This window comes from Trypanosoma grayi (assembly GCF_000691245.1).
Source record: "Trypanosoma grayi strain ANR4 Tgr_633_V1, whole genome shotgun sequence".
NCBI classification, from domain to species: domain Eukaryota; phylum Euglenozoa; class Kinetoplastea; order Trypanosomatida; family Trypanosomatidae; genus Trypanosoma; species Trypanosoma grayi.
The window spans coordinates 1-10,240 of record NW_008826252.1 but is presented as its reverse complement, the minus strand read 5'-3'; the positions used below and the strand labels follow the sequence as shown (position 1 = coordinate 10,240).

General features: G+C 54.6%; 4 protein-coding genes across 4 annotated transcripts; all 4 read right to left on the bottom strand.

Moving 5' to 3' along the window:
* Nucleotides 1–230: 230 nt before the first annotated feature.
* DQ04_06331030 (hypothetical protein) lies at nt 231–1,841 on the bottom strand (the record flags this gene model as incomplete). Its single annotated transcript, XM_009314653.1, has 1 exon — nt 231–1,841. One exon carries the CDS (start codon nt 1,839–1,841, stop codon nt 231–233), a length of 1,611 nt encoding a protein of 536 aa, XP_009312928.1.
* A 305-nt stretch (nt 1,842–2,146) lies between these two features.
* Nucleotides 2,147–3,331, bottom strand: DQ04_06331020 (S-adenosyl-L-methionine-dependent methyltransferase; the record flags this gene model as incomplete). The annotated part of the gene is made up of 1 exon (XM_009314652.1): nt 2,147–3,331. One exon carries the CDS (start codon nt 3,329–3,331, stop codon nt 2,147–2,149), a length of 1,185 nt encoding a protein of 394 aa, XP_009312927.1.
* Nucleotides 3,332–3,856: 525 nt separating this feature from the next.
* DQ04_06331010 (putative glycosomal malate dehydrogenase) lies at nt 3,857–4,828 on the bottom strand (the record flags this gene model as incomplete). The annotated part of the gene is made up of 1 exon (XM_009314651.1): nt 3,857–4,828. The coding sequence occupies one exon, from the start codon at nt 4,826–4,828 to the stop codon at nt 3,857–3,859; it is 972 nt and encodes a 323-aa protein (XP_009312926.1).
* Nucleotides 4,829–5,219: 391 nt separating this feature from the next.
* On the bottom strand, nt 5,220–9,965 carry DQ04_06331000 (kinesin; the record flags this gene model as incomplete). Its single annotated transcript, XM_009314650.1, has 1 exon — nt 5,220–9,965. One exon carries the CDS (start codon nt 9,963–9,965, stop codon nt 5,220–5,222), a length of 4,746 nt encoding a protein of 1,581 aa, XP_009312925.1.
* Nucleotides 9,966–10,240: the final 275 nt, after the last annotated feature.

The window sequence follows — 10,240 nt, the reverse complement described above, 5'->3', positions numbered from 1 at the left end:
AAAAACAAAGATATCAATCAGTAACCGGTAAAAGCAAGAAAAAAAATGTCTTCATCTACTTGCAACCCTAAACCACAGTTCAATGTAATTATCGCATAGAAAATGACTGTAAATTCAGAAGCAGTAGTAGCAGTAAGAGCAACTAACACAACAGAACAAACAACAGTGGGTGCACACGAAATAGCCCACATGAGTTACACCACAGCTGCGGGTGTGTGCCCAGGCATGTACTATTGGGTCTTTAAGCCATCCCGTAGCAAGTGGACTCCCCTTAACACCATCAAGAAGATCAACAACGCTACTGCTAACTTCAACCACAGCGGTGCCGCACCTGCGTTGCGCAGTGCATTGCCACCACCTTCACCACCGTGCCGGTGCTGTACCTGCTTTCGCCGTTGAGCTGCCGCTTGCGCCTTTGCCTTGCGCGCTTGCTGAACCCGCGACCCCGCGGCTACCGTGGACCCGAAGCCCGAGAAATCGCCGCCCTTTCTTCCAGTGCCATGAGTATTGCCGTCAGCACCGTCATCGCTTCCAGAGATATTCGCTCCTTCCTTTTCATCTTCTACACGCCGCTGTCGTTCCTCCTCCTCTTCTCTTTTAACTAACTCTTTACAGCGCTTGTAGAGGTCTTCATCAATAGCATTGACGCTGAGCAACACCTGTGCTATTTCCTCGCAGGCACGGTCAGCCGCCATCTTGGCCACGCTCACGTCCCCTTCCGTGAGCGGTTCCCCAATCCATTGCCGAATGCGCTGCGACGCCTTCACCTCGTCGATGGATTTGAGAAACGCCACCATCACCTTCACGGCCGAAACATTCCGTGTGGCGACAGCGTGGTGAATAAGCGCATAGCCCTTCTCCGTGTCGCGCTGCAGAAACACACGCTCCAGCAGAGCCCCGTCGCCTTCTTCCCCTTCCACTGCTTGCAGTAGCGTTCGCACCACATTCGCCGCGACGCCGCCTGACTGCGACATTACAGCAACGGTGAGCGGTGTTTGGCCCCAGTTGTCAGGCGCTGCTGGGCTTGCGCCGAGTTGAAGCAGGCGTGTAACCGTCCGCATTATAACACCCTCATTGCAGTTGGGTAATGAGAGGAGGAGGTGCAACGCGTGGCTTCCTGATTCAGTTGTCGCATTTACGAGTTTACGCACAACCACAGCGTCCCTACTCGCTGTCGCCTCCAAGTAGTCGAGAAGCTCTGTCAGGACACGATCGGAGCCGCTACTGACATCCGACACGGCAGTGTGCAGCACAGTGAACCCGGAGAGGTCCTTCTTGCTCAGTAGTTCGAAAGGTGAGACCACAACCGGTGGGCGTCCTTCCAAGTAGAGGAGCCCCTCCTGCTTTTCCGTCTGGGGTGTGGTGACAGTTTCAAGGATGTATGAGAAGAGTGCAGCGGCGTTCAGCGAGGCGAGCACGTGCAGTGGTGTGCGACCTTCCGCATCCTCGACAATCGGACTGGCGCCGCAACGCAGCAGCAATGCCACGGCGATGTCGTCTTCGCCCCAGCATGCCGTGTGTAAGGCAGTGGCTCGCTCTGCCGTTCCGTCTGTCGCGTCAGCAATGGCACCAGCGCGTAGTAGTAGCTGCAGTCCCTGCTCCTCCATGCCTTGACTCACTGCGTACGAAAGTGGCAGCATCTTCTTCACGTTGGGAGTATTGACAAGCGGCCGCGAAGCCTCGCGGTTGATGACAAACGTCACGGCACCAGTATCAGTGTCCTCTACGCGGCGCAGCAATATTCCCTCTAGACCCTCAACATCTCCCTTCTTGAGGCAATTCCAGAATTGTGTCTCGGATGCCGATGCCGGTTTGCTGCTACTGCCGCCATTCTTCCCCATCGCAGCACAAAGAAAAAAAAAAGTGGTATCCTTCGCAGAGGCCAGACGCCCCTGTTTATAAATGTAACTTTCGCACACCAGCGAGAAGAGACAGAGAGTTCAGGCAAGAGAAGCATGTCGGTCTTTTCAGATTCGATACATGTGTGAAGGTAGGTAAGGACTGTGCCGGATTCACCCAAAAGCAGCAACAACAACAAAGAAACCAACTGAATACGGCTCACCTACAAACGAATATTTCCATTCTCCTCCTATCCCCGATTGGCGGCTCCATTCTTGACCTTTTGGTAACATATCTGTGAATCATCCTACTCGCTCTTACTCCCCTCACTCTTCTGAAACGGTGGATCAGGCTTGAGCTTTTCCATCTCCCGCGCCTCTTCATCACGGTTGCCATCAAGTCCGCGCACGTCAAGACCCTTCTGCGTCAGAAGTGCCGCGCTCTCTTCACGGAGCTGCTTGAACAGATCTTCTGCCTTTTCTTGTAGCTCCTCGTTGTCGGGGTTCTGCGCAAACTCATCGAGCACCTCCTGGAGTCGCTTTTTGTTCCGTGAATTCCAGCTGGAAAGAGGCACCTGACCACTGCCGCGCTCAAGCGGTTTCGCCTGTGTCGGGCTAGGGCTCCATGCAATGGTATGGAACACCTCGAATGTTGCTGGGATGAGTTGATTCTTCTTGTACATCACTTCGTAAATTGCACAGGCGGCCAACAACACGTCACGGTTTAGGGGACGACGCATGTAATGGCATGCGCTTTCCCCCATATTCGATATATGCTCCATCAGATGAAAGGGTGTTTGGTAAAGCAGCAGGTGACGGTCCACATCAATGCTCGGCAGGCTGAAACCCGCCTGCAGCACCAGCGTCGAGAGACCGGCCCCGTCGATCATGGGCGATATATGAGGTGACACCCCGCCGAGTACTTCAGTCTGCGCCATGGAGAGACAACCACGCAGTTCGTACAACGTATTGCCACCAAACATGGAATGCAACATAAAGCCATCCTTTTTGAGGATTTTGCGGATGTTTACCATCGCCGTCTCCAGGTCGTTAACCCAGTGCATGGAGAGGCACGACACCACCATGTCCACTGTTCGCTCCGGGATGCCGAATGGGTCGGTCTCCTCCTCGTCACAGCAAATTTGTACAAACTCCACCTCTGGCGGAATAATTCCTTTCACTTCCTCGTAGTTGCGATTCAGCCGCTCTTCGCAGATATCTGTTTGAATGTACTGCTTCAGCCCAAAGAACTGTTTCTTCTCTAGCATGTGACGAAAGAACCAGCCAGTGTGAGCACCGACTTCCAACACCACAGGTGTCTCACGCCTTACAAAAGCGCGGCGGTCCAGCATCTGCTCGGCGCATAGCTTGTGAAGGTCACACGCCGGCGCGTCAACGAGGCATCGTTGGAGGCCTTTTAGACGCCGATCAAACATCTTGATGTTGAGGGCCCGTGCCGGCGCGGACCGAGTGAGCACTACTGGTGAAGGCATCACTTCCCTACCCAGCTTCTGTCGTTACTATACCTTCCCATTGAGAGACAGTGAGAAAGCAAACAAAAACAAAAGGAATAAGAAAAAAACGCATACCACAGATATACCACAATGCACGGCAGCGTGCAACCGTGTAATAGTGAAAGTGAAAAAGAATATTGAGGGCACCAAGTTCCGTGGTAAATGGATTCATGCTCATTTCCTAAAATAAGATTTTTTTTGGTTTCATTGATAATTAGTAGCGTCTCCTGAGTGTTTTTTTTTTTCAAACTCCTGACTTGCGGTTACACACAATCAATTGACCTTGCTGAATACCGAAATATAACGGGCCAACCAAGATAAGAAAACACACCCCAAGGCGATTTGCTTTTGAATTTTATATCATCCATAACATATCACTTTCTCTTTCCTTTTTTTTGTTGTCAGATAATATGACATAATGCTTCGCAGAATTTTTTTCTCTTGATTACGCTCAGTGTATTTACTCCCAGTCTTTAAGCCCGAAATAAAGGGATATGAAACCGCCTATAGCTTCGAGCGGGCGAAGGACTCACCCTTCTGGATGTTCTTCTTCACGACGTCAATGGCCTTGTCGAGCATGCGCTGCTCAGTGGAAGTAATGGGGCCGATCGGGAGGCGCTTCTCGATGCCATTCCTGCCAAGCACCACCGGGATCGCGAGGAAGGGGCACTCGTGCTGGCCATCGGTATCGACGTAGGCGTACACCAGCGGCGACTCCTGGCCGGTGATTGCCTTCACAACGAACATGGCGAAGCGGGAGCCCGCCTCCGCCATCGACAGCGTCGCGCTGCCGCGGCCCGCCTTCGCCTTCACCACCTCCGTACCCGCAACCTGCACGCGGGTGCGGATCTTCTCCAGCGTCGCCTCCTCCGGCAGGGGGCCGGGGAGTTGCGAGAAGAGCGGCACGATTGTCACATCACTGTGTCCACCCACAACCGGCACAGAGGGCACGGCGAGTGGGTGGCGGGCGTTGTTGATGAAGCGCGTTGCGCGCAGACCGTCGAGCAGGCTCACGCCGAGGAGCTTGTTCTTGTTGTACACACCGAGCTTCTTCAGCGCCTGGGCGGCGATGGGCACCGTGCTGTTGACAGGGTTTGTAACAATGCAGAAGCACGCCTCGGGAGACGATGAGCCGCACGTCAGCACCAGGTCCATGATGATGCCGGCGTTCACGTTGAACAGGTCGTCGCGAGTCATGCCAGGCTTGCGCGGCACGCCAGCAACGATGACGAAGATATCAACACCGCGGGCCAGCTCGGCAAGCGCGGGGTCACGCGGCACCGGGGGAAGCTTGCCGGCGGCGTGCTTCACCGTGACACCGGCGCGGTCAACGTGGGAGAGGTCGGCAGCCACGCCGGGCGCGCCTGCAACGTCGTACAAGGACAGCGTGCTGCCGTACGGCAGCTCCTTCAGGAGCAGCAGGGACAGGGACTGGCCAATACCACCAGCGGCACCGATAACAGCGACGTTCACCATGATTTTAGGGGATTTATGAGTTCTTGTAAAAGGCTTTAGGCGATTCTTTTCACACACACACACGCACAGAGAGAGAGAAAAAAAAAGGAAAGGAAAACAATAAGAAACACAAAGAGGAAGGCAAATCTTTTATTCATAAGGCAACTCGCGGCCAATGGCGTTTCTTCGTCTGTTTGACCATACGATGTTGAGTGTGGCACTACAAATGTAAACAAGAATCTTTTCCAGTAACAAGAACAAGTGAGTCTAGTACAATTACAAACTGAGTCGCTTAAAACAGCCACCCGTACAGATCTTTAGCGCCTTGGGAAGGCATCGCTGGGTGCCCAGCATACCTGACATTGCGCTGAGAATGCGCTTTAATTACGTTAGGATAGTTTTTTTTTTCTTCTCAATCATAGAATACAGATTGGTGTAGATCATTTTTTAAGGGACTCACGCCATGAATTCCGATCGGCTTCTTGTGGGGCGGCACCACCTGATTTGCCTTCGACGCGGAGCTCGGCGCTAGTGGCGGACGGGCGGGAGACAACGCCGCAGCCGTCCTTGGTGACTTGACTTCCGGCGGGAACCCCGCATCAGGGCCTCCCACCGACGGCCCGCCAAGTTGGAAGAGCGACGAGAAGTAAGCGCCAAGCCCACTAGAATTACGTCGGGGCGACGACGAAGGGAAATCGCCACTTTCCATGCTCTTGCTTGAGCGGTGGATATCGTAGTGCTGGGCGTTGTACTGCTTGGCTCTACCCTGCGCAATCTCCTCCTCCAGCTGGTCAAGATTGGCCTGAAACTCCAAGTCCTCACGAACCTTGCTGAGATTCAACTTCAACTCAGTATTTTCCTTTTGCAGCACCATCAACTTCTGGCGGTGTATGTCCTCATAAGTTGCAAGTGCAACGTCGTACTCACCCCACAACGCGGATGTGGTAACTTCGATTGCGTAGTTGCGTTGCAGATCATAGACATCACTCATATAAGCAGTAAACTCTTCAAACCCACACTGCTTATACTGCTCAAGCAAAGATATCACCAGTACAGATATTGCCGTAGAAGGCAGCAGTGCATTATCCACACTTGCACAATTAAGCAGTACATTACGATCAAAAAGAACAGCTTCCTCTGCATGTGACAACACCTGCGAAACAATGACATCACCCGAAGCAAGTGTACAAGACGACTCTAGCGATGCACGGAGCACCTCCAACACGGCCTCCTGCCATAGTGTAAGCGTCTCCCGCTCGCGCCTCTCCCTCTGCACGAACACCTCCAACTGATGCTGCTGCCACTCTCCCACCAGACAGTCTGCTGCGACGCCCACCGTCCTCAGCGTGTCGCACATCGCCGCGCCCCATGCCGCGTGCTCGGCGGCGCAGTGCTCCGCGAATGCAGCGTGGCTGTTGACCAGCAGGCACGACGCGTCGTCCAGTGCGACGGAGTGGGCGGCACGCAACGCATCCGCCTCCCGCTTCGCCTCCTCACGCTGCTGCGCAAGTACCGTCTTGGCAACCGCCACCTTCCGTTCCAGTGTACCAACCGCCTTTGCGTGCTCCTCACGCTCGCGACAGAGCTCCTCCTCGTGGGCGCGCTGCGCTTCTGCTGCGCGTTTGCTCATGCCCGCTGAGAGTGCAGCGTAGTCCGTGCGAAGCTGTCCTACCGCCTGGACGACGGTGTCTGACATGGCGCTTATCTGCTCGATGTGCATGGCGTTATTTGCTGCCATTAGAGTTTCAGTAGCGGATAAGAGCTGGTTGGTATCAAATGCTTTCTTTATAGCTGCCTCTTTTTCTCCAACAGCTGCAGTGATCATGGTATGAAGCCTCTTAATTTCGTCGTTGTGTGTCTCTTGGAGGATCCGTTGCTCCTCAGTAGAGCGGCGCTTGAGTTCCTTGAGTTTATTCTGGAATTCATCCAAGTCGCATCGGTGCTGATGCTGTGTTGTGGCGAGCTCGTCCTGAAGCTGTGCCGTCATTTGAGCAGTTGCCTTAATCTCTTCTTCCAACTTGTTTGCACGGCGGCGGTTTTCTTGTTGAATGTGTTCTGTTATGAACATCTCCTTTTTCGCACTGGAGTGCAACGCGTCGTGTAACTGCTGTTCAAAGACTGCAAGGTACGTCTCTGGTTTGTGGTGCGCGCCGTCCACCTCCAGTCGCCGTTGATATTGCTCCATTTGGAGCTCAAGTTGTCGCAACGTCAAGGAGTGTGCCTCCTTTTCTTGCCGCAGTTCCGCCTCACAGCGGGCCACCTCATTCGCTAAGAGTCGTTCCGCGTCGCGCAGCTGCGACGCCGCCTCATGCTTCACGCATGCGAGGTCGTCGGATAGCGCCTTGCAGCTACAGTGGAGTCCTTCGGCGTGGAGCGCGTAGGATGCGTCCAGCAGCTGCAGCTTCTCCCGAAAGAACTCTAGCAGCACGTCTGTTTGGCACCGCCAGAGCGAAACGAGTTTGACCGCATCGTGGCGTTGCTGCTCTTGTTGCAGCGCAAGCGAGCGGCGCACAGTGTTCATCCCCTCTTGTGTTGTGTGCATGTGTTGCTGCAGCAGCGATTTGCCATGACGGTTGCCAAAGTTATAGCGCGCCTCTGCCTCTTCCTCGAGAATTCGGCAGCGCTCAGCAAGCACCTCCGTCATCAACGCGGCGGTCGAATCAAGGACCCCCTCACGACTTTGCTGGAGGAGGACCATGTGCTCCTTCGCTGCAGCCGCCAACTGCACTTTAGCCTCCTCAACTTTCCTCTTCAGGCCCTCTTCCTGAGCGTAGAGAATACGCGCCTCTTCTTTCTGGCGCCCCAATTTCTCCTTGAGAGAAAGCAGCTCGGTAGAGGTACTGTCAAGTCGGTTTTGCAGCTGCTCCTTGCCAGCTTCCAACTTGTCTGCGCGCTCCTTCTCGCCGCGGATGTCGTCACCGCTTTTTTCGACAAGCACGGTGAGTCGCATCAGCTCCTTGTTCTTCCGCTTCATCTCTTCCTTGTACCGCATCATAACCCTCTCTTGCATCTCACTCGCCGTTTGCGTTTCGGCTGTCTTGCCGTGCTGTGCGAGTGCCCGCGTGTGCGCCGCGACAAGCTTCTCCCCAATGGCAGCGAGCGCAGACCACTCCTTATCCTCTTTTTGCTTGAGCAGTTCTCGCAGAGAGCGGCTGTGCGACTCTACCATCATGGTGTTCTTCTGGCACATCGCTTCATAGTCGCGCGTCGCGGCGGCGGCGCGGGACGTCACCACTTCAATCAGCTGCGCGTAGCCGCCCTGGTCGGCTGAGATGCCGAGACGCTTCAGCTCCTGCAGCGTCTTGTGGCCAAGATGCAGATACGACGGGCCACCTCGCGGTGTCTCTTCGCTCTTCGCCAGCGGGCCGGGGGAGACAAGGACGGAGCGCGACGCGACGTATTCACTCTTCTCGGTCTCCAGCGCCGCCACCTGCGCGCGCAGGTTTTCCATCACAGCCGCTGCCTCCTTTGCCTCGCTCTGTAGCCGCAGTACCGTTGACTTGGCACGCCTGAAGTCCTTCAGATCTTGATGCAGGCGACTGGTTTCCTCCTTGAGCTGCTGCACCACAGCTGTGTTCTTCTCCCCCACCCGCGCGCGAAGCTCCTCGATGGCGAGGTCACGGTCAGCAATCTCTTGATCCAGCTCAAGCACGCGGCTCCGAAGCCGCTCCATGTCCTCATTGGTGTAGTCGAAACGTGGTTGCTCACGCAACAGAGATTGCAACCGCGCAACCTCCTGAGTCAGTAGTTTTATCTGGCGCACCTGTGGGTCTTCATTAATGACCACCTTGTTGACAATTTGCTTGGCCCTCGAGGCATACCGCAATGTGTGGCACATCTCTTCGTAATACAACACATGAGGCGAGATAGTGGCTACCATGGAAGTTTTACTGTTACCACCTAACGAGTCCATCAGTAGCCACGTGAGGTTGGAATCACGGTACGGGCAAAAAATACCATGCTTGCCGGAGGAAATGTCGGCTAGTGCGTCAATAACACGACCCAAAGCAGTGAGGGAGAGATTGATTTTTGTGGCTTCCTTGAAATGTATCCCCTCTGCACCACTGGCGCCGGTGCGCTCGGATCCTGCCAGATCGACAAGATTCAGCTTGCTCATGACGCGACTGCTGTTGTCATGCTCGTCGAGGGTCATTTGAACAATATGAAGGGAAAGAATCGCATGACTACGACTACTGCGATCATTCATTTTGGTATAGGCTGTGTGCCGATCTGCACTTCCACGCCGGATCCATTGCAATAGTTCCCTCTCCACTGCCACGTGCTTCCGAACGAGGCCCTCTACGTACGCGCCAAGTCTCGGTTGGTGCCGAACACGCAAATCCGTACCGTTAACACCACCTGTCAGCAGGTCCATCACCTTTTCATTGTAAATTTCATAGTACTCCATCTCTACACGGAATGAATGCGTTCCATTCTGTTTATGTTTTAGGCGCAGCGTGTGAAATATATCACGTGCCAAACGAGGAATGAGGCCCTCCGCATCACCAATAATGAAATTACTGTTGCTGTTGTTGTTTTGAATACTGCTATCTAGTGTGTCTGAGATGCTACTCCCATCGCACGAGTCAGGCGGCCTCAACGGCTCATCACGCACAGATGGATGTGTGCTCACATTCGTTCGCGCCGTCGTAACTGACGTGTTCACGCTCGAGAGTCGTCCCTCGAATTGCGACCGGTGGGCGGCAGCGGTTGCCGGAGGTCCCAGCATGGTGTATGTCTTGCCGCTCCCTGTCTGCCCGTAGGCGAAGATGCAGCCGTTATACCCCCCAATCACGTTGTGCAGCACAGCCCGTCCAACGTGCTGATACACTATCTCCTGGTCGCTGTCGGCACCGGCTGCGTTGGAGTCAAAGCAGCGGTCGAAGCCATACGTTCGCCACGGCGTATAGGCCTTGGCAGGGTCAAGGATTGTGATGTGCCCCTCCTGTGGACCCACGCGCACCGTGCACAGCGGCCACTCCTCGGAGTCCTGCAACTCACGTGGGTTGAATGGTCGGACGCGCACATATACCTTCGTGGCGGAGGCTTGCGGGGGATGTGTCTGCGGCGTGTCGTCGCTGACCAGCGACGCGGCGTCGATACGTCGCGGCGTACCGGCCGCCGATGTGGTGACGCTCGACACCACCTTTTTTCGCATGGTTTCTGCTGTGCTTTGTAACTCGTGTGTGTTTCTCGTTGTACCCCGCGCAACAGCTCTACGCGGACGTGGGTTGAGGTGTGACGTGGGAGAGGCCCCAAAAACCTCTGTGGAAACTCAACAAAATGTGCCACCACTATCACCGGTTGCAGCAGCAGGTACGGAGGTGGGGAGGGGGAACAAAAAGGGGACGCGAAGAGAAAGTTGTCAGTGCGTTGAATAGAGCCACATCTCACAGCACAGCACACAGACAGATATATATATATATATATATA